Consider the following 24465-nt stretch of genomic DNA (forward strand, 5'->3'; position numbering starts at 1 on the left):
GCGTTTTCTTTATTTTCATGACTATGAAAATTGTAGATTCACACTGAAGGCATCAAAACTATGAATTAACACATGTGGAATTATATATGGAATTATATACATAACAAAAAAGTGTGAAACAACTGAAAAATGTCATATTCTAGGTTCTTCAAAGTAGCCACCTTTTGCTTTGATTACTGCTTTGCACACTCTTGGCATTCTCTTGATGAGCTTCAAGAGGTAGTCACCTGAAATGGTCTTCCAACAGTCTTGAAGGAGTTCCCCGAGAGATGCTTGGCACTTGTTGGCCCTTTTGCCTTCACTCTGCGGTCCAGCTCACCCTTAAACCATCTCGATTGGGTTCAGGTCTGGTGACTGTGGAGGCCAGGTCATCTGGCGCAGCACCCATCACTCTCCTTCTTGGTCAAATAGCCCTTGATGCCTTCAGTGTGACTCTACAATTTTCATAGTCATGAAAACTCTTTGAATGAGAAGGTGTGTCCAAACATTTGGTCTGTACTATATATATATATATATATATATATATATATATATATATATATATATATATATATATATATACAGACCAAATATTAGAACTATAAAGGATATCCCGACCAATCAGAATCGAGAATTCATTATGGTTTTGTAATAATGTTCCGACAGAGACGCACGTGAGAATCGAGTTCTTCTGATGATCTGAAGAAGATTCCCTGCTACTGCGTGTTTAAAGATTTTGTCAGTGCTAATAAATGACATGCAGATTGAAGTGAAATGATTTCACTGTCAACCCCAATGAGTTCTCTCCGAGTAAACAGGAATATATTTACAAACGTCCTCTCATGCCTGTCGAGTAGCTAATACTTTATTGTTCTGATTAAAAATCATGTTTGTCTTCCTAAATTAGCAGAGGTTTAAAATGTAGCTGGCGAAGCCGAATTTCTCCTGACAGGCAATGTGGGAATTTCAGAGAAATCCAAAATGCTAATATTGTCCTTGTCGGGTTTAATTAATAAACTCGTCTGACAAGGAACGCATTTATATCGCACGCAAAACGAATGCAGCTGCAAGCTAAAAGAGAACTTAACAATAATAGTGCAGTTACATGGGACTTACAATATGATGTTATTCTAAGGGTCACCAAGTAGCGTATTAGCCTTCAGTTCTACTTCCTGTTTCCTGTCCCTTTCAACCCGTCTCTTCTTCTCAAAAGTAAGAAGAATGTTTCGAATGATATTTTTTCCGCACAATTTTGCGCTCGAACACAAACTTACATAAAGTTTTTTGTTTACATATTTCTGAACAATGACTTGGGTTTTTTAATGATGGTACAAAATTCTAATAGTAAACGCTCTAAAAGTCTTTAATTAGCTCTAAATTGGACAAAAAAATCCAAACAGATTGCTTTCTTTCGCCTTCTCCCATTAGGGGTCGCCACAGCGGACCATTTGCATGTTTGATTTGGCACATGTTTTAACGCTGGATCCCCCTCCTAACGCAACCCTCCCCATTTATCCGGGCTTGGGACCGGCACTAAGGCTTGTGCAACCCTAATGACTGGGGTCGGTTCCCTGACCGGGGATCGAACCCGGGCCGCAGCGGTGAGCGCGCCGCATCCTAACCACTAGACCACCAGGGAACCTTAAAAAAAAAATCCAGACAGATTAAAAGGTATAAATTAAAGTTCTTTGATTGTCCCTCTAGTGCTCTACTAAATATCAAACCATGTAGTTGACTCTAATGTGACTCTCAGCACACTGATATATTAATTGAATGATATTAATGACTCAAACACTGATTAATTTCTATTACAATTATCATGAACCCAAAAACTACTTTTCAACTACTTGAAATGAGGCCCTGTGTGTTGTGGCGAATTCGAGTCTGGAGTTTCTTCCATCATTTATTCCTCTGTAAATGCTTGCTGTTACCCTGATGCTGAACTGTATGTTGGTGATCAGTAGATACACCGAGCGCCAATCAAAACAAAAAGGCTCATTAAAAAAAAGGAACGCCACATATACATTACAACACAGTGAAATCATTTTCTCTGCATATAAAAACTTGTTAGGAAGCTGAGGGTCAAAGTGCAGAGTCAGCCATGATACATGATACCCCCAGAGCACAGAGGGTTAAGGGCCTCGCTCAAGGGCCAATGACTGGCAGCTTGGCCAGGGCCTAAAATCCCACCCCTTTGATCAGTAACCCAGAGCCTTAACCACTAAGCTACAACTCTGTGTTTTACTTAATTTAGTTGGGTATAATGGGAGATATTTGACTTTGAAATGAAGTGAAGTCAAAAAAAGGAGAAGTCAAGTTTATTTCTATAGCGCTTTTCACAACAGACATTGTCTTAAAGCAGCTTTACAGAAATCAACAGTGAAGGTGAATGGTGTGCATTTATCCCTGATGAGCAGCCATGGCGACTGTGGCAAGGAAAAACTCCCTTAGATGAGTCCCCAGACTCAAAAGGGAAACCCATCCTCATTTGGGTGACATCAAGAGTGTGATCATAAATCTTTCAACAATACAGAACACTGGAGAGTGAGAACTAACATGAGCACTGGAGTATAAGATTATAAGTAATGTTGTTTCTACAGTCTTATACAGTCTTTATGGTTATAAAACTAGGAGCTACTGAACTCAACAATCGTGATCATCACAGATCCAGCATCAGCTTCTCCATGCCAGAGCCTTTAAACACTCCAGGCGGTCCAATGTCAAAACCCCACACATGCAGTGGGATCCAATTAGCACTGGTACGTCTCTAGATGGTCCGGGATGTTTGCGAGTTCGGCATCTACTTCTTCAAAGGTCCATAATCTTCATGAGGTGGGACTTGACTGGAGCTGGCCAACCTCAGGATGCCTCGGGATGGGAGAGAAAGAGAAGCAGTGGAGAGGAATTAGCGTAGCTGCTGTTCAGGATATATAGAAAAAGTAGTAAAAGTCTCCCCAAATGAAAATACTTCAGTACTGTACAGATACTCAAAAAATCGACCTAAGTACAGTAACGAAATAGATTTATGTTGTTATTGTCCACTGATGTTGAATATTTAGTCAGTAAGCCTTTAAAAAAGTTTTGTATTTCATTCATTGTAAAATGTGAATGTTTGGTTTGTATCTTTTGCAGTTTATCAGTAAAGGTTTTTCCAAATACATATAAAAAAAAAAATAGTTGACTAAAGTATAGCAATGTCATCAATTACTCAGATTCGTGCTATAATAATAAATTAATCCATAATGTGCTGGTGTTCTGACGTGGGTTTACTGGTGCCACTGTGCAGATAAATACAGTAGTAGTATATCATAGTGTTTTACCATAACGGCACGCTTTTCTTCTAATAGTACCTCAGTAGCAGGTCATCAGGGCCAGCAGTGATTCTCTATCAAAATCATTGACTTACTGAGGTTTTTACTTATTCAGGATGTTTTCTAAAACTGTCCGTGACCTTCTGATGTTTACGAACTGTATTTGCTTTCAAAGTTTGTTCAGAGCTGATGCTAATGTATCCCCTCACGTCTGATGTTAAGGATTCTTTCAGTGGTACCTCGAAGCCGAGTCATCATTTCCCTGAAGAAAGACAGAATATCTTAAGAGTTGCGACTTAATTAACATACAGACGAGATGCAGCATGGATGGAGAAATATAGACGTATCGGCAGAATACAGATCATGCGTTAAATTCATATGAATACCGATTCGAAAGGCAGGCGTGGTGTGTCTTTCTTTCTTTTTTACTTTCTTTCTTTATTTTTGTCTTTCAATTAAAGCAAAATGACTTGCATGGTTTTGTGTTTAGATTGGAATTTTGCAATGCAGCTGTTGGAGTTAACTCCTGGTTGTACTCTTCTGTTGAGTTTTATGGGCGTGGCTAAATCTACATCAGCTGTGTCGTGAATGTAGTTTGTAGCTGTTTATGAACCATTTTTTTTTTAATTCAGAAAAGTTTTTTTTGTATTGTGGAGCTAGGCCACGTCTCGAATAGAGCTTAACCGATTATTCGGCAGTGCTAGTTGATTGCTATCTGCAAAAATCCGCAACGTTAGTTTTTCCAGGTAGCGTCCTTTGCTAGAGCAGCTGAAAAGGTTCATTGTCATTACCAGAGTGGCCACTAGAGACGAATCACTGACATGTTAGTTTTTTATAACTAATCACTATATAATATTTATTAATTATAATTACAATTGTATTAATTATATAATTCGATTTATTTATATAATTACAATTCATATTATTTCATTTAGCACATTTCCATAATTCAGTACTGTTATTTTCTGGGTATTTTTATAAATAAAATTCAGTACTATTTTACCTCGGTTGATTAGTCAGTTCAGACCTAGCTATCGTTATCAGGAAAAAATCCACTATCGGTCGCCCTCTAGTGTTGATATATGATATATTTTTTGGAACGCATCTGCATTGTAATTTGGACAATACCTTTACATACAGTATTTATTGTATTACTAAAACTTTTGGTTTACTGATATTGTAAAATCACTTCGAAAAAAATGTACTTTCTTTTGCATTAATGTTTTATCGCTGACAGTTTTGACACAACTGAGACATTCTGTCTAACTTCAGCATCGTATGAAGTCCTCAAAGGCTCATGTGCAACATGTTAAATGTATTTGTTTTGTTGTTTTAGGAATCACCATCCCACCGCTTCTGAACAGCACATCCAACAACCTGTACCTTACGTTTCAGACTGACATGAGCGTCTCAGGGGCGGGGTTTCACCTGGAGTACGCAGGTATGCCTTAAAACGCTGGTTTAATTCTTTAAGATTTTTTAGAGATTTTCTGGAATGGTGCCAAGAATGCAGCATCGCTCAAATGAATCAACAAATTCTTTCAAACAATGGTGTGATTTTTTCTGGGGGGGTTTTCTGCCTGCCTGACAAGTGAAGAGAGTTTCCTGTGTCCTAAGCGATAGGTTTGGACTCCTGTCCGGAGCCGCAGACTCCCAGCAACGGCATGAAGATTGGCGAGCGGTATATCGTCGGGGACGTCGTTTCCTTCCAGTGCGATCAGGGATACACGCTGAAGGTGGGCACAAAGTCACAAAGCTGGTTTCTGTATTTTTTTTTTACCATACCGCATTTATTATGCACATATTCTCTCACGTATTGTCAATATTTATAGGATCTATTAAAATAAATCTGCTTTGCTGATGTGAAGCAGATGAACGTGGGGCAGAAGGTCGAGCGTCGTCCCGGATACGTAGGATGGTGGAGGCGGGAGAGCGCTTGTTTTCCACTGTGATGATAATGAGAGCTGCTTTGATTTGTATTTATTAGAAACGAATGAACGAGGCATTTATTTTGGAATGTCTTGCACAGCGTCTCATTGGTTCTCGTGTAGGTATTTAAGTTTAGGAATGTGTTTCAAGGACGGATGAGAGAATTTCCCATTTTTATCTTACCATACATTTTAAATGAATCAATAATAATAATAATATACAATATTGTTATATACATGCTTATAACCAGACCTTCTTCTGGAAAAATGTTCCACTAGATGTTGTGGAGATTTGTGGTGATCCATTCGGCCACAAGGGTGTTAGTCAGGTACTGATGTAAGTGAGGTGGGGAAGCCTGGGGGATGAGATCAGAGCTCTATAGCAGGAGATCTTCCACATACATCCAAACCATGTAAAGCAGATCTTCATGAAGCTGACTGTATACACAGGGGTATTGTCATGGTTGACATGGTCAGGTTTGGGTCTCCTAGTTCAAGTGAAGGGAAATTCTACAGCATTAAAAGACGTTCTATACAATTGTGTGCCTTCAAGTTTGTGGTAACAGTTTGGGGAAGATCCACATATGGCTGGAAAAGGCAGGTGTCCCAATGCTTGATGGATGGACGGACGGACGGACGGACGGACAGACAGACAGACAGATTTGTTTGTGTTTTAGATTTAATATTAACTTTTCTAAAGATATGATCTACATAAATGTTCTACTGATTTCAGCAGACTTTAACAAATGTCTTCATTTCTTCCATCCTTCAATCCACCACTTAATACGTTCCTGCGGGATTTTAACGATGTTCCTCTTGTAAAAAGAAATACGAATATATCGTATATATTTCGTTACACCCCTTTCTTATATTTATATATATATATATATATATATATATATATATATATATATATATATATATATATATATATGTTTTCTGCTATTTGTCCTTTGTGTGTTTTATTACACATTTGTGTACACATTGTGTTTCCTTCATTGAACACTGATTCCTTTGTCTTTGTGAACCTCACACTTCTTTCGATTTGTATGCAGGGAAGTGCGTATATAACGTGCATGCCAGGACCCGTCAGGAGATGGAACTATCCGGCACCTCTCTGTCTCGGTAAGCTCCAATTTTTACTTCTTCTACTTTCAAGAACATTATTATGTCTGGCATCTCGCAGGGTCGCACTCCGAAACTCACGCAGCCCTTTGAAACCTGACTACACTGTTTCCTGGTCTTTCTGTATTATTTGTAGAGGGTTTTTTTGGTTAGTGCCCCAACTTTTTAAAGTTTTTATTACAGCTGTCTAAGCTCCAGACGAACGTCGTGTTGTGTTTCCTTTATCTCCTTTCTTTTATCGGTGAAGCTTTCTACAGGAAACATCGTGTTCCTTTACATCCTTTTCACTCAGTGCTTGTTCATTTGAAAAATGGGGATTAGCGACGTTAGGGCTGCCCTTTATGCTCGAATCAATTAGCGTCACAGTCGCTTTGTCGAAATTGTACTTTTCCGCGTCTCTCCGAGTTTCCTGCCGCGGTGCTGTGAGGTGATGAGTTCGCGTCAGGATGAAGACAATCACTTTTCTGCATTAAAGAAACCCACCAGCTGTCACATTTCTAGGATAAACAAAAAAAGTAAATGATACACTACAGCTTTGTTGAATTCTCACTCCTGATTGGTTGATTGAAGGTTGATTGATTTTGTATAACAGCAGCTTTGACATCTACACAATAGATGGATGGATGGATGGATGGATGGATGGATGGATGGATGGATGGATGGATGGATGGATGGATGGATAGATAGATAGATAGATAGATAGATAGATAGATAGATAGATAGATAGATAGATAGATAGATAGATAGATAGATAGATAGATAGATAGATAGATAATGTGCTCTAAACAGATCCGTCACATTACCCCCTTGCAGAGAATTTATTTTGTGTGTGTGTGTGTGTTTAGTTTAGTTAAAGTCTACTGTACATGTCCTGACATTAGAGTGAATTTCAGATTGATCCTGTGTGAATGTGCAGTTCGGTGTTCGCTATTGACAAATCAATTCAGCTGCACCACAGACGAGCCACCAAAAATCATTACAAAGAAACACACTAGCGTAAGCACACAAACGTCCACATGAAATACACTTCAACACTGTGGAAACTCCCTCACACTGGAAACTCCCACACAGTCTCACACACTGGAAACTCCCACACACAGACACTCCTACATTCATAAACTTCCACACACAGACACTCCTACATTCATACACTCCAACACTCAGACACCCCTACACATAGAGACACTCATATACTCCAACACTTCTTCTCTCCTACACTCAGACACTCCCACACTCAGACACTAGACACTCCTATACACAGACGCTCAGACATTCCCACATTCAGCCCTCATATACACAGACACTCCTATACACAGACACTCCTATACACAGACGCTCCTATACACAGACGCTCCTATACACAGACGCTCCTATACACAGACACTCCATACACAGACACTCCTATACACAGACACTCCTATACACAGACACTCCTATACACAGACACTCCTATACACAGACACTCCTATACACAGACACTCCTATACACAGACACTCCTATACACGATCACTCCTATACACAGACACTCTAGACACTCCCATACACAGACACTCCTATACACGATCACTCCTATACACAGACACTCCTATTCACAGACACTCCAGACACTCCCATACACAGACACTCCTATACACAGACACTCCAGACACTCCCATACACACACTCCTATACACAGACACTCCTATACACAGACACTCCCATACACAGACACTCCCATACACAGACACTCCCATACACAGACACTCCCATACACAGACACTCCCATACACAGACACTCCCATACACAGACACTCCCATACACAGACACTCCTATACACAGACACTCCTATACACAGACACTCCTATACACAGACACTCCTATACACAGACACTCCTATACACAGACACTCCTATACACGATCACTCCTATACACAGACACTCCAGACACTCCCATACACAGACACTCCAGACACTCCCATACACAGACACTCCCATACACAGACACTCCCATACACAGACACTCCTATACACGATCACTCCTATACACGATCATGTGGACACTCAAATATTCACATCATGAAAGCAAATCGTCTTGTGCTGCAGTGCTCATCTGAGAATTCATTAAGGAATGCCTTATGTAAGATGAAGCTGATCGTTTTCTGACCCTGGAAATTATGTTTTCCCTTCACACTTTTTGAATGAGTGCAATTACACATTATGAAAGAGATGTTTACTGTAGGAGGACGGAGCACTGAGAGGGGCTTTGGACCTGCAAATGAGTCGACTGTACATCAGCCAAAAAAAATTATACCTTCATGATTCTTCCTTTTTTTTTATCGCTTTTTTTGCCTTTTTATATTAGTGTCTACTGCATGCCTCTCTACAGGCATCATGGATGAAGATGTTCATTCAGTGATTATTAAAGGAAGGGGTCTCATGTTGTTTACTTCGCTCTCTCAGTGTGTTTAGATGAGGTTCAGTGATGCGTGTGTGTGTGTGTGTGTGTGTGTGTGTGTGTGTGTGTGTGTGTGTGTGTTCTTTCTGTAGCCGAGTGTGGAGGTTCTTTCTCTGACATGACCGGAGTCATCCTAAGTCCCGGTTTTCCTGGAAATTACCCCAGTGGCCTTGACTGCATCTGGACCGTGCGACTTCCTGTCGGATTCGGTTTGTGTTTCACAGCTTCACTTCAACTCACAGCAATGTGTCTGTGTCTCTCCTATATTTATTATCTCTCCTTCTCTCCTTTCTCATTCTCATTTTCTCTCTCTTTCCTTTCTCATTCTCTCCTTTGCCATTCTCTCCCTCTGTCTCCCTTTTTCTTCTCATTTTCTCTCTCTTTTCTTTCTCATCTCGTCCTTTTTTTTCTTTCCTGTGTCCTATTAATCTCTGCTCAACTGTCTCTTCCTTTCTTTCTTCCCTCCTTTTCTCTGTTTTATTTTATTTCTCTTTCTTTCATTTTAATCTCTCCTTTTCTTTTTCCTTCCTCTCTTCCTTATCGCTTCTCATTTCTCCCTCTCATCTCCTTTTCTTTCCTTTTACAATTTCTTCCTGTTTCTCCTTCTTTACTCCTTATCTTTTTTTCTTCTTTCCTGTCTCCTGAGTCTCTACTCGCATTTCTCTTTATTTTTCCTTCCTTCCTTCCTTTCCACTATAAATATATATATATATATATATATCCTTCTCTCCTTGTCTTCTTCTTCTCTCTCATCTCCTTCCCTTATTATTTTTCTTTCTTTACTATATATTTTCTTTTTTCTGCTTTTCTGTTTTTGACAAGTCTCTAATACTCTCTACTATTTTCCTTCCTTCCTTCCTTCCTTCCTTCCTTCCTTCCTTCCTTTCTCATTTTCATTTTCTCTCTTCTTCTCTCTTTTTAATATCCTTTTTTAAATTCCTTTATTTTTTTCTCCCTACTTTCCTCTCTTTTTATCCAGAGGAGCTTCTGTAGTTTAAATATTTCTGAAGAAGTTAATGCTGTTAATGCTCAGGATTGTTCTGGCAGCAAAAGCGAGATCAACACAATGTGTATAAATACAGTATAAAATGCTCAGAACTGCTGAAGTGTGCACCCCAGTATCATTTCCTCTTCTGACACTGTCCTTCATTCTGTCCTCCAGGGATTCACCTGCAGTTCCTGAATTTCTCCACTGAGGCCGTACACGACTATCTGGAGGTTCGAAGTGGGAGTTCCGACTCAGGCACTGTGATCGACAGGTTCAGCGGCTCTGTCGTTCCCGATTCGCTTTTCAGCACCACCCACGAGACGAGCTTCATCTTCCACAGCGACTACTCACAGAACAAAGCCGGTTTTCACATCGTCTACGACAGTAAGGGGTTCCACAGGTCACAATTAGACTTTTACATTCAAAAAGATTCAGAATTTCCCTTTTGGTGAGATGCTTCAGTAGGGTTTATGTTCTGATTTATAATCTCAAAGAGATTATTAACTGTTTACATGAACGTTCTGCATACTGTGCACTATGAAGAACGAATAACACATAGGGAGACACTTTCTGACCAAAGTTTGTGGACTCCTGACCATAAGGTTCCTATAGGTTTTTTGAACACTGCATTCCACAGTGAGTCCCCATTTTCTGTTATAATAAGCATTATTCTTCTAGGAAAATGTTCCACTAGATTTTGTGGAGACTCATTCAGCCACAAGGGTGTGAATAAAGTCTGGTACTGATGTAGATGAGGAAAGGTGAGGATGTGTGGGGTGCAATCAGCATTCACTTTCTCAAAAGGTGATGAATAGTTTTGGAGCTTTAAAGCAGGAGATCTTTCACTGGAACCCATGTAAACAGATCTGGTTGTGCACAGGGGGATTGTCATGCTGGAACAGGTTTTGGTCTCCTTGTGCAAGTGAAGGGAATATTTTATTCTGCAGCATCAAAAGACGTTCTGTTCAACTATGGGGTATCAGTTTGGAGAAGAACCAGATATGGCTGGAAAAGTCATGTTTCCCATTACTTTTGTCCATATAATGCATCAATATATGTATATTTAAAAAAGCAAGGGATTTTGAATCGCAGTGCTGCGCCTCTAAATTGATCGTCCTCCAGTTTTCAGCGGCGCTCGTCATCATTTTCAAATTTCAAATTGAATAAAATCCTCCGTCTCAGCACGAAACACCGTCCTCAACCTTTGGCTCAGCAGGAAACATCTTGCCTTTTAAATCTGTCCTCTTTTACTGCCAGCGTGTTTTCAAAATGTGACATTTTTAAGAGGAAGAATATGAAAATTCTGCAGTGTGCCACAGTGTGTTTTTGTTCCATAAAGCTTCAGATACATTTTAAAAAGGGACGCATCAATAGTAACAATGAGTATCGTTTATTACCAGGTGGTAACTATTGAACTCGTTATGAGGGGTTGCTAGCATTTGCTAGCATTATACACCAACTAGGCAGGTAAGTGTCTCCAGAAAATTAGCAGTTAATGACAAGATACTGGTCATATCTCCACACTGTGGTCAAGCTCATTTACGTAGCTACCTGTAGCTACTGCACTTCATACACAATAATCCAGGTTGGTGTTCATGCACTCAGGTGGAGGCTCGACTCATTCTATAGAGTGTTAGGAGGATGATACTGGTATAAACAGACTGTTTTTGAGACTCTGGTGTACTGGTATTGACACATAGACATACTTTTTTGTGACTTAACTGCGCTGGTGTTGAGACTGGGACATATATGTGTTGATACTGGTTTCTGAGATTTTGCTGTACTGGTCTTGAGACTCAGATCTTTTGGTTTGTTGAATCACGGACACACTGGACTTTAAAACTCGTCTGTACTGGTATTGATACTGGGTTTTTGAGACTATGCTTTACTGTCATTGGGACTAAGATGTATATTTTGGTTTACTGTACTTTTGCTCAATAACAATTTTATGTCGTTGGATTAAACTCAAATTATCCAATTTGGTTCGCATTCTCTAATATGAATTCGGCGTACCTAGTACTCTCATTTCTAACCTCCAAAGTTAAAAACGTTGGATTTTATCTTGATAGTAGTCTTGAGCTAGACAAACGAATCACTAGCATTGTTAACACCAGCTTCTATCACCTACGCTGGTTGGAAAAAGTCAAAACATTTTCAAATCAACATCTGTCCCACGATCTCACCTACAACAGGGGGTGATCGAGCTTTCACATTGGGGCTAATCTGTGGAATAACCAACCACTACGTATCAGAACTGCTTCTTCACTGGCTGCATTCAAATCTAATTTTTCTCCTGTGCTATCAATTTTTCATTATTCCATTGTGTTGTTTTATTTTTCACTCTTGACTTTATGTACAGCACTTTGCCCAGCACCTTTTTTTGTGACTCAGCTGCACTGGTATTTAGACTTCAATGTATTCAGGTCTTTTGTTGTGACTCTTCTGTACTGGTCTTAAGACTTGAAAATACTGCTTTTTGAGACTGTACTGGTATTGAGACTTAGATGTGCAGTAATTGTCAGATGATTGTGAGTCAAGGTGATGAGTCTCTGACACCATACATTTCTGTTGACTCTTCAGCTTATGAGCTTCAGCGCTGCCCAGACCCGCGTCCCTTCCGAAACGGGCAGGTGATGGGCACAGATTTCGGCGTGGGCATGACTATCTGGTTCCAGTGTGATACGGGATATACGCTTCTGGGCCAGGCCTCACTCACCTGCCTGCATGGAATCAGCAGGAACTGGAATCACCCTGTTCCTCGCTGTGAAGGTAAGCACCAAAATCCTTCACTGGACCTCGCTTGCTTACAAGTTCTTGAAGTCTTTTTTGCTTTCTTGTATATATTTTGTTCTACATGTCAGCCAGATGTACAGGAGGAATCTGTATGAGTTGTCTGTTGCCTGGAAACCTAATTAGCGAGGTTAGAAAAAGTGTCGAAAATAATTTGGTAACACTTTCTGTGAAGTCCATATCTATAATTACTCTCTATATATGCTGTTCACCCTGGCCTTCTATTTGTCCAGCGCTCATTTTAAAGCTTTTTACACTCATCAGCGAAGGATGATGTCAGACACGGGTTACAAAAAAAGATCAGATTAAGACTGAATAGTGTTTAATGGAGCTGCTGGTCAACACTATAAATATTATCTGGTAGCCTCAGGAACACGAATCTCACCCACAGCTGCATTTGCAGAAGACGTTAGAAGACAAGAAAAATCAGGTTTTGTTCCCTTGAATAAAGGAGCTACTGTTTAACCAGTTCTACAGTCTATTTATTAACGCTTTTACTGAGAATTTTCATCATCATTTACAGCATATGTCTGAGAGCCGGCACAAGCGGAGCACAGCATTTGTTTTCTCTCAGTGACTGCATGCAACTGTGAATAAATGATGTCCATATACAATGTGCAAGTGTTAAGTCAGTTATTAAAAAAAAACCCACCAGGATTTGTCTAATCGTCCTGGAGATATTTTATTTATATACTTTTATGTATTAAAGTTATGTTCGAAAGCAGATAAAGCACATTTATCTCCACACCAACTGCTAGCAAAGATTCAGAGTTTAAGCGTATGCTAAATCCGCCAAATTGTGAGAAAGCACGAGTGTGACCTTGTTGCACAGGCGTCTCCGACTGATAACGCTGGCTAAATGTGGTCACGCTACAACAGAAAAGTCACATCGATTTAATTAATTTTTATTTTTATTTTTTGGGAGTATTGAATTATGCATGGTGGCTGATTCCAAAAAGCTTTTTTTTTTAGCTACATTGTAGAATTCTGATTTAATAACAGTGACCAAATACTGTACCACACTAATAAAAAGCAATAAACAATAAAAAGAAAATCTTTAATGGACTCTAATTTAACATTGCAATTTTCCGAGCCACCATCGAAAATATATCAGATGTGGGAATGAATGAATTAAATTTCTCATGATTATACGTGGACTTTTACAAATTTGTGTGTTTATTAATTAATTAATTTAAATGTTACCCAATTTTTTATATCGAAATTTAAAGAGTTTTTGCTTAAATGCCTTGTTTTTATTAATTTATATATTTATTTTATTAATTAAGCATCTTTTTATTCTTTTCAAAATTAAGTTAGTTTTATTTATTTGTTTTTATTCATTAATTTGTTTGTTTGCCTTTTTTTCTTTTCAAATTTCTTTTCTTACTTTCTTGGCTTGTTTCTTTATTTTATTTATTTTACAATCTATTATTTTTGTGAAGATTTAAAACATTATTATTGAATTAATTTTTTCATTGTTGCTTCTTTATTTGTATTTTTTTACGTCACTTATTCCTACCTAAATGTAGACTTTTTTTCTAATTGTTTATTTCATTAATTTTACATCTTTTAATCTTTCAATCAAAATGTAAATGTAATTATTTGTTTATTTGTACGCTTTTGTTTGTTTATTTGTTGTATTAATTTAACATCTATTTCAAAACATGTATTTAATTATTATTATTTTTTTATTACATTTACAATTATTTTTTTATTATATTACTATTTATTTATAACTTCGTTTGTAACTCTGCTTTTGCTGGTAAAACATAAAATGTTTTTTTTTTAATTACTTTTATGAGAATCTACAAAACTCGCTAATGATAGCAGTGAAACTGCACTTGATTACAGAGGCTCACACTTCCATGTTGTTCTTTAGGAACCGTCACAGTTTATACTGAAAATGTTACAGCCCCGACTTGTAAACATTTATTTATTATTTGACATTTAACATTAGCACACGGACAAGGCTTTGGAAAGACGCTAGTCTGAAAAACGAGTGCCTATATTTATAAACACGGAGTAATGAGACATAATAAGATCGCTAACTAGGAACAGGTGCAGCTGATTCTGAACGTAGCACTTTGCTAACTGGAATCTTCTTTGACAGGTGCTAGTTTGCACGTTTTATTTCTGAATGCGTTGCAACGGCGGGGAAAGTCTTCACGCTGATCCCCACAAACTGACAGTGTTCCCAAGCATTCAGTACATGCTTGATCTGATTTCTTGACATGTGATTGTTAGGAAGGCGTGAAACCCAGCAGTTAGCTTGGTCACACTGGTGCTAGAACCCCACTAGCTGACATTTAGGACTCGAACGGTGCTTATTTTTCTGTGTAGGCACTGCCTGGCTAAACAAAAGCTGGAGAGAGGTGCAGTTTCTTCTCTGCGTGCTTTGTGTTAGCGCGTCCCACACTACAGTATTTATTGTGAGCCTCTGACCTTTGAAAAAATAGAACGAAAAAAACAACAAACCGAAACTCCTGAGTGCACTTTTTTGAACCCTCAGCAGGGCCTTGGACATGGAGTTAAAAGAAAACGGTGGTGTTTACAAGGCTATAGGAACAGAAGAAAGTCTCTGGTGTAAATGGCATTTTTGTGCTCTTTTGTTTTCTGCTGCTTTCTCAGCACTTTGTGGTGGAAATCTTACCGCTTTGGAGGGCACCATCTACTCTCCAGGTCACCCCGATGATTACCCAAACCTGAAGGACTGCACTTGGACCATCAGGGTCCCACCAGGAAATGGCATCTACATCAACTTTACTGTCCTGAACACCGAGCCTATTTACGACTACATCACTGTGTGGTAAGACACATTTCATTATTGTTTAAAACTTACATGTAACAAGGTATGTTCCATTAATCAAGATAATCTTTCTTCAGTTCAACAAGATAGTTCCTGTTCAGTGATAGGTTAGTTCCTGTTTCATGAAACAATGTAGTTCTTGTTCTATTAAAAATGTATCATTTTGGAGACATTAAATAAAGTAGTTCCTGTTCCATGAAACAAAATAGTTCCAGTATATCCTGTTCCATGTAACTGATGGAACCCAATGTTTAATTGCAAAGTTCTTCATATTATAAATATGTGTACATCTTCATTTAGAAACTGCACATATTTCCCAAGCCCTTCTTCACATTCATATTTATCAACCGCACACGGTGCCTGAGGACGGTTGTGCAATTTTCCAGCTGACTGCAATCCTCCATCTTCAGTCCTGTCATCGAATTAGCCAAATGCACTTTCACTAAAATCAGACTTAGCAGCCGCATCATCTTTATTCCAAAAGAGGCAGACATCATCAAAGGTCTCGGCTCGACAAAAATAACCACCACGAACACAGATCCTTGGCAACCACTCGCTTCTTTAAATGCAGCAAAAAAGAAGCATGATCTGTTTTTAAATCACCATGGGCTCAGACTATCACTTTAAGATTGACATGATGTAATCGATAGCTTGGTTGAAGGACAGAATATTTGCTGCAAATGGAAAAAAAAAGTTCTGGGCCATCAGTTGTCATTATAAAACACTAGAAGTGCATAGCATAATATTGTATCTACCGAGATGAGGCCACTAAGGTGTCTTGAACATGTGTTCATTGACCCAGATTGAGATGATTTGTGATGATTACCATCATGGAAGTAGCAATTACAAGATAGACAAATAGGAATAGATGTGGTTACCAAAGATGCTCAGATTTACCATGCTGTGGCATTTGAAGGTGCTTAATTGGTATTAGGAGGTTCAGTGTTAAATCAATGTAGGCCCAAGCATTTCCTTTAAGCATTCTTCATGCTATTCCCCAAGCCATTATTGTAGCACCACCACTATGTTTATGGATTTCTTGAAAACACTCCCCAGACTGTTGTACCCCCATCGCTAATCTGAACTAGGGTTGCACAATTTTCCATGGGAATTAATGGGAATAAACAGGGAACTTAAATGTAGTTAAACAAATCTTGCAGGTTAATTCTGGGTAAAACAATATTGCCCATAGCATTATACCCCCAGCACCAGCCTGAATTGCTGGCATAATGCAGGTTGGATTTACACAAGATCCATACTATAGTGAAGTGAATAACAGTGATGATCTCTTCATCATGACACATGTTAGTGGGTTGATATATTTATTAGGTAGCAAGTGAACATTTTGTCCTCAAAGTTGGCGTGTTAGAAGCAGGAAAAGTGGGCGAGCGTAAGGATTTGGGCAAGTTTGACAAATTGTGACGTCTAGACGGCTGGGTCAGAGCATCTCCAAAACTGCAGCTCTTGTGGAATTTTCTCAGTCTGCAGTGGTCAGTATCTATCAAAAGTGATGTGAGGAAGGAACAGTGGTAAACCGGCGACAGGGTCGTGGGCGGCCGAGGCTCATTGATGCAGTGAGGAGCGAAGGCTGGGGCATGTGGTCTGATCCAACAGACGAGCTCCTGTAGCTCAAACAGCTGAAGAAGTTAAAGCTGTTGATGCTCGACTGGTCAGGACTGTTTTAACAGCAAAAGGGGGGCCAACACAATATTAGGCAGGCGGTCATAATGTTATATTTGATCTGTGGCTATTCTAAGGGTATTCCAGGAATACAAATTAGCAACAAGTAGAACTAGACTAAGCATCCTGGCTGCTCCCACTGGCATTGAATTTAACTTCAATTTATCTGCATCTGGCTTTTAAAGAAGTGAAAAAGAGAGAGTTTTGTGAGAAAAAAAAGACTGGAGTGAGAAAATGGTATTGATATAGTAACCATATCTCGACTTTAGGGCATCACCCTGTTGTTGATTATTTTCCTAAAAACAGCACAACACATTGGGGTTATGCTTCTCTTTTTAAGTAACCACCACACGTCTTCTCCAAAACCATGCCTGTCAGGAGGGGAATAAATGATCGGACAAATAATTACAGTTCTCTACGATGTGCTACGTACAAATTGATTAATGCAGCTGTCAAATTCAGGGGTCTTTAAGGATAAGTCATGCATCAGTGCAGAGGTTTATTGGATCACCAGCAAGAGATGAAATCAACTGTATTTTTGGGGTGGAACTAGGAGAAATTTGTGCCTACGTACTGTCAGAATGAAGAAAATTTATATATTTTTTCCGTTCTAGTGTCGAGACACTTCAAGAGCAATGGACCTAACGTTAATGACATCTCCGCTAGTCGTTGCCATGGCAGCAGTGAAGTGAAGGAACTTAACCTGTAAAAGCTCACATGGACCTTTGGAGCTTAGAATAAATGTTATTTTTTGAAAGTCTTCTAATTCTGAGAACCGTTTTTCAAGCTGTGCTATGCTTATGCTCTTTAAATGCACATGCTTATGCTACGCGGAAGTCCTTATTCCGCGGTCATTCCGCGATTTTTGAAACCATCCTGATTTCTTTGTAATACTTAGGGACGTGGTAACTCAGTTATTATGCTGTTGGATCTCGGATTGTGGGGAGTTCAAATCCATGCATAACCAAGCTGCCAATGCTGGGCCCTCGATCAAGGCCCTTAACTCTCAAACGCTTAGTTGTTGGATGAATTGCTTTTCAAATTTTTAATACTCTAATCAACATGTGCATGGAAAAATTCAGATGCATAAAGCATGCACATGTTGACTTAAATCATCAGGACACCAAACGGCATTTTTGCTATGTTTCCACACGGACGGTTTTAATTGCCGGATGTGCGCATTATGTGGATTTTGTCGCTCTATTTGAGACTTGGCACACAAGTAGAATGTTTTAAAATGTTTAGGGATTAAAAATTACTTTTTTTTTTTCTTTTTTATGTCCGAGTAAAGAAAGGATGACGCGAATAATTGTGTGTTGCACCTTTTATATTTATTTATTTATACTTTAATAAAAGTGGTCAAACAATGATTGTGCTCTGCGTTAATCGCGTGTTAATTAAATAATATAAAATATGTTAGTTTTACATAATTTTAAAGAAGGGAGACGACCTCGTAAGATCGAGGCTAATCCAAGTGTGTTTACGGTTTATTTCCTCTCTCTTTGTCTTTCGCTCATGTTTCTGTTTCTTTTTATTTTTTTCTTAAGCAGAATAACAGTCCTGCATCCGCATACACGGGTTCTGAATAGTGCGCGAGGAACGATTTTTTTTGTTGCATGAACGTTTGCGCTAATGCGTCGGCGTCTAATGCGAGGCAGATGTTCACGCTGTAGCGCATTAGTGCGCCTGCAAATTGAATTAAATGGATTCTTATGTGGCATGTGCTGCGTTCACATGGCAACATTTCAAACCCTTCATTTATGATCACTTCGGCTTGGGCAGGAAGGGGGACAAGCGATGAGAAGCCTGAAAAGCCGAGCATCAAGTGGGAGAAAGAGCCATGGTTTTGGAAATGGCATATGTTGGCAGGGATATGGGCATGTTTTTAATGTCTGGTCTTTAAGTAGGAAGAAGGAAGTTGATGTGCTTCTCGAAACATTAATGCGTATTTGATTAACTTAAATAAATGGCACTCTTCCAGGTTTAGAGTTTTAGAACCTCACAGGTGAGGCCTTAATTGACATTAGGGCTCATTCTCAGACTCTTTAGACCCTCTGCTAACCCCTCACACACCATCAGTGGTGAAGTAGACAAACCATGCGGTGGAGTTGAAGTTGAGATGCACTCTGTAAAATATTACTCCAGTTTTTCACTTGAGTAAAAGTACTAAAGTATTTTCTTTCAAATGTACTTAAGTATGGATAAAGTTTGTGGACATTCCACATTGAGACCCAATTTGCAGTTATAATGAGATCCACTCCTCTGGGAAGATGTTCCACTAGATTTTGTGTGGATTCATACAAGGTGTTAGTAAAGTCAGGTGACTGATGTAGGTGAAGTGAGGAGGCCTGGGTGCAGTCAGCATTCACATTCATTCAGTTTTATAGGGTTGAAGTCTACAGCAGATGATCTTCCACAACCCATGTAAAGTACATCTTTACGGAGCTGGATGGAGCTTTGTGAACAGGGGCGTTGTCATGCTGGAACAGGTTTTGGGTTACTCAACATGGTGGTTATGATACTAGAAAATGTCCTCCTTTGGACTTTCTGGTTTGTTTAGCTAAAATTGGCAGGGGCATTGCCATGCAGGAGTGGGTTTTGGGTCTCCTAGTTTAAGTGAAGAGAAAATTCCAAGCTAGAACATCAAATTGTGTGCCTTCAGCAGTTTGAGGAAGAACAACGCCGTATGGCTGGATAAATCAGGTGTCCCAATACTTTTTTGTCCATAATACATATTTGCGATTTTTCGTAAATATGTTTGTGGTTTATAAATGCATGTCAGTTGTTCTAAATGCGTTATGAAGAAGATATAAATCCTGTTAAAAGATACAGTCGCACACAAAAATGGTGTTGTTTATAGAGGTAGTGCATCAAAAGCGTACAAGAAGCGAAGAAAACTGCATCGTTTTGATAAATGTTGTGAATGTTTCTTTAAAATATCTATCCTGTCAATGTATGTGAATAATTTAATACACCACCTCTGCACTGGTTCGGGAATTTATTAGCTTACTGTCATTGTGATTTCTCTAAACAAGAATATTCGCTTGTTACTTTATCATACAATGAATTTTTCATGCCGTAGGGACGGCCCGGACCAGACCTCCCCTCAGCTGGGTCAGTTCAGCGGCAGCTCGCTTCAGGAAGCCGTCTCCAGCACCTCCAACCACATCCTGCTCAAGTTCCACAGCGACTTCAGCACCAGCGGCTTCTTCACTCTGCTTTATCACTGTGAGCTCCGTTTCCTTCTTCTCATGTCTCACATTCTCATCTTCTCCTGACCCGACACCTGCACCTGCATCTTATAGGCTCCATGAAATAGTAGATGCTCTCAAATTCTTTGGTTTTAAGTTTAAAACTAAACACAGTGCAATTCAGAGATGTTTAGCAAAATACATATAGCGGGGGTGCACAAACTATTGACTATATGAAATCAATAAATCTTTCTGTGTATCTATCTGTCTGTCTGTCTGTCTGTCTGTCTGTCTCTCTGTCTAAAAGGTATATTTTGGAAGGAATCTTTGGTTCTCTGTGGTTTTTCTGACCTCACTGCACTTTGTGTGGTTTTATTACAGTAACTGGTTAAACTGTGGTTTTGTGTTTTATCAATTTAATAAAAAAAGGCTGATGAGGGGATGAGGATTTCGAACAGTGATTTCAGGATGATGGTGTTAATTCCTTGTTAATTGCTTTTTTTCTGTAACATCACAACACAGTGTTTTTATTCCTCACCAAGGCCCACAAAAGAAATCGTAATAAAGCCGCAAAGCTACACGTGTCGACGTGTCAAGAAACCGCAGCCTAAAAAAAACGTGCAGAAAGCAGTAACACGAGCTTAGAGAAATTGCACAGTAGTGAAGAATCGGTGAGCGTTTGGGAACTCAGCACTAATGTAGTATACAAATTATTTGCTTTTACGAGCCTGTACCGGAATCTGAAAACATATAACAGTGATTTGTTCTCTTCATCTCATTTTCACGAGGAGACGCGGAGCAACTCGTAAAACTCGCAGGACCGAAAGCGCCTTCCTAACCCTCTCGAGATCTCCGAGACGGACTCGGGGAGAGCTCTGAAACAGGCAATTACTCGCTTACATGCCAATATTCTCATCAAATAAGCACTTGAATGGCAGATTTCATCCCCGGATCCATAGAACGAAGAACAGGAGTGTTACGAGAAAGAAAAAATAAATAAAAAAAGTTAAGTAGTGAAGAAAACAGAAAAATGGTGCTGTGGGAATGGCAACATTTCATTTTATTATCTTTTAAATTTGTAATGAGCTTTGCATTGCGAGCTCGTTATTGCGATTCCCTGCTTGCTGTCGTGGTTTATGTGTAAAGTTCGAACGCATCAGCACAATCAGCGCTAACGATTTTCTTTTCTTTCTCTGTGGGGGAAAACACGAGCTGGTGACAAGTATCTCGTTTCTTTTGCCGTTATTTATTTTTTAGATTTTTATAATTATATAATTCTTAAAATCCTCCTGGTTTTGTACTGAAATGAAAAAAACATTCGAACGATCGCAAAAAGTCGAATGACATTTACGGAATTTTCCAGTCGTTTTTTACCATATGCAATGCTCTCATTTATACAACTGAGCAGGTAAGGGTTAGGGGCCTTGCTCAAGGGCCCAACACTGGCAGCTTGGTGGTGCTGTGATCGCACCCTTCTGATCAGAAGAATCTACTCCGTAAAAAGTCTATTTTAATGAAGTAATAGTGCTTTTTTGAGTCGCATTGAAGACTCGTTTCATGAAGGACTCACTAATAGCGTTCTCTTTGTGCTTTCTGTGCATTTTAACCCTAAATCATGGCTCCTAAAATGGTTAAAAATGCTTCCACCTACTTGTTTAGTACCGAGGTATAACTGTATGTTCTGAGGTATGTACCGAGGTATTACTGTGAGTTCTTTCATCCTTTCTTTAAAAAAAGGTTCTACATTTTCAGCAACTGTCCATTTACTTCTGGTTTGAAAAAAGTCTCATTTTAGACTTTAAAATGTATTTCGCATAATTCCTGTTCTCCTAAAGCAGCAGAACTGGTGACCCTCCAGCGTCCCTGTCTCACATCTCCACCCTCATACCGTCTGGTAGAAGATTCTGCAGCGTCTCACAGCGTCGACACTCCCATATGCTGCTGCCCAACGAATCATGATCCCTCCTGTGTAGTGTGTGTAGTGTTGTGTCGTGTTAGAACTGGGACTTAGGATCATCTCGCGTTCAGTCTCTCACGTCTCGTCTGTCACTTTCTGTCCTTTCCAGCGTACCAGCTCAGAGTGTGTCAGCATCCTGTGCCTGTCGCGAACGCCGAGATCCTCGCCGATGACGACGAGCTGGAAATCGGTAAATCAGAAACACACTGTACTGTAACCTGATCAGTTATTTTGTGTAGTTGATCTGAGGATCTTTATTTTTCCCAGTCATTTTAGCGAACTATCTTTCCATTAAACTCACTGAGAATTGAACAAGCGTAGCTGCATCCTACATCCTACATGCCTGGTTTATTGTACATACTGTAGCTTGTGCCTTAGTTCTTCATCAAGTATCTCTAGCAGGTGTGTGCTCCTGTATAGATCCCTGTTATAGACACATTTATGTAGCTGACATTGTACAGCTCCGTTCATGAGGTTGGGATCATAAGATCGTGAAAACGTTTGCAGGAAGAAATCAAGAAGCTTACAAGGCTTCTGTTTCTTGCAGGAGTTGTGTATGTATTTGTTTGTTTGCTGCCTGCTGGGAAGATTCTCCCGGGACGCCAAGCTAAAAACCTCCTAGATTACAATGTGTTTAAAAGTGTTAGTTTAGCTTAGTAGCATTTTCTGCCTTTGCCTGGATTAAATATCTGTATTTATTGGATTATTATTGGATACATTTCCAGCTAAAATCAGTCCGTTTGTTGAATACGTTTCTGATACGTCCTGTTTTTGTATTCATTTTTTTTATATAACTCTATAATGGTCGATAAACTATCCATATTTGGATTGAAACCCAAAAAATCTTTCATAAATAAATAAAAAAATAAAAAAAACTGATGTAAAAAAGTCCGCAGTGGAAACACGTTAAGCTTCTTACAGTTCCTCGACCTCAGCTACATCTTTCCACTTCATAACAGTCATGTGGCTGTTTTCTTGCTAACACAATTCTTCTTCATGCTCATTTTGTGCTGCCCAATAAAACGATCATCAATTCCTGGGCATTAATGCAAATGTTACCATGGTGTTTGTTTGTTCAGAACATTTTATTGAACCTTCTTCATCCTTGCTGTATTTCTCTTGGACATAATACCTGTTCTGTGGTTTGGTTGACGTCCGTAAAATGTCAAAAACAGATCGAAACAACGATATAACGTGAACTATAAAACTGTATCTCCCCACGTGACTGTTTTATTGTGCACAAAAAATATATTTCTTCTATTTAAATGATTATTAAAAATGTTTTTTTGAAACTTTTTTGCCTGGAATTGGAATTTACTTCCGAATTGAAACCGAATAAAGTCAATACATGACCACATGTTTTACGCTTCGCTCACAGCAGGATTATTACCAGATTATTAAACGTGTAAATAAAGGTATTGGCTCTGGTGTTTATTTTCATTATTCCTGTGTAAGTAAAGTCTTACAGCAAGTATGTGCTCTGTCCCCTCGATTTATCATCATTACTGTCGTCCTTGTAAGCAGACAAATCTGGCTAATATCCTGTATGTGTGTGTATGTGTGTGTGTGTCAACAGGAGATATCATCAGGTACCGGTGCCTTCCAGGCTTCACGTTGGTGGGCAGTGAGATTTTGACTTGCCGTCTGGGCGAGAGGTTGCAGATGGATGGCACTCCTCCAGTTTGCCAAGGTGAGCCTGGCCGCGACGCCTCATTTGTTCCTCGCGCCATTTTCTCATTAACGTCCTGTCCCTCTTGCTTTCTCAGCATTCTTCAACCTCTTTAGTTCCACACGTGACAGGTTTATGAGCCGCCATCAGGCTTTAATTAGAAGCTTTATCTGTAATAAAACAAAAGCTTCTACAGGAACTCGAACACGACGTGTTTTCTGAAGGCGTTATGACCACGCGGTGGGTTCGCCATGGATTATTGTTCAAAATAGGAGAATGATTTCGAATCAGAATCAAAAATATGAAAAACCATAAATGAAAAAAAAAAATTTAACTCATTTAAAATATAAATACTATTTATTAAATTTAAATAGCAAATAAGCTGTAACAAGCTCTTTTCCCCTTCACAGTGAGTGTAAATCACAAGAAATATAATGAGAAAGTAAAAATGTATGAGAAGAATAAATATTGGCACCCCGATACACCGCCACCTTAATGTATTGACCAAAAGCCCGAAAAGTTTGCTTTGCTTTATTTTTTTAGCACTTATTTTTGGACAATGATTTTAAGGTTTAGTCTAAAAAAATTAAGCAAAGCAAACTTTT

The 24465-nt window shown here is 39.1% G+C and overlaps 1 protein-coding gene across 1 annotated transcript in view; it reads left to right on the forward strand.

Moving 5' to 3' along the window:
- csmd3a (CUB and Sushi multiple domains 3a) overlaps window positions 1-24465 on the forward strand; it is a 232042-nt gene that overhangs the window by 147331 nt on the left and 60246 nt on the right. Inside the window, 10 exon segments of the mRNA XM_046833559.1 lie at window positions 4627-4731; window positions 4908-5026; window positions 6274-6343; window positions 8872-8988; window positions 9942-10151; window positions 12348-12536; window positions 15186-15363; window positions 20126-20271; window positions 22301-22381; window positions 23768-23881. Of these exon segments, the coding sequence (XP_046689515.1) occupies window positions 4627-4731; window positions 4908-5026; window positions 6274-6343; window positions 8872-8988; window positions 9942-10151; window positions 12348-12536; window positions 15186-15363; window positions 20126-20271; window positions 22301-22381; window positions 23768-23881 (1329 nt within the window).

The sequence above is a fragment of the Silurus meridionalis genome, chromosome 21 (genome assembly GCF_014805685.1).
Source record: "Silurus meridionalis isolate SWU-2019-XX chromosome 21, ASM1480568v1, whole genome shotgun sequence".
NCBI classification, from domain to species: domain Eukaryota; kingdom Metazoa; phylum Chordata; class Actinopteri; order Siluriformes; family Siluridae; genus Silurus; species Silurus meridionalis.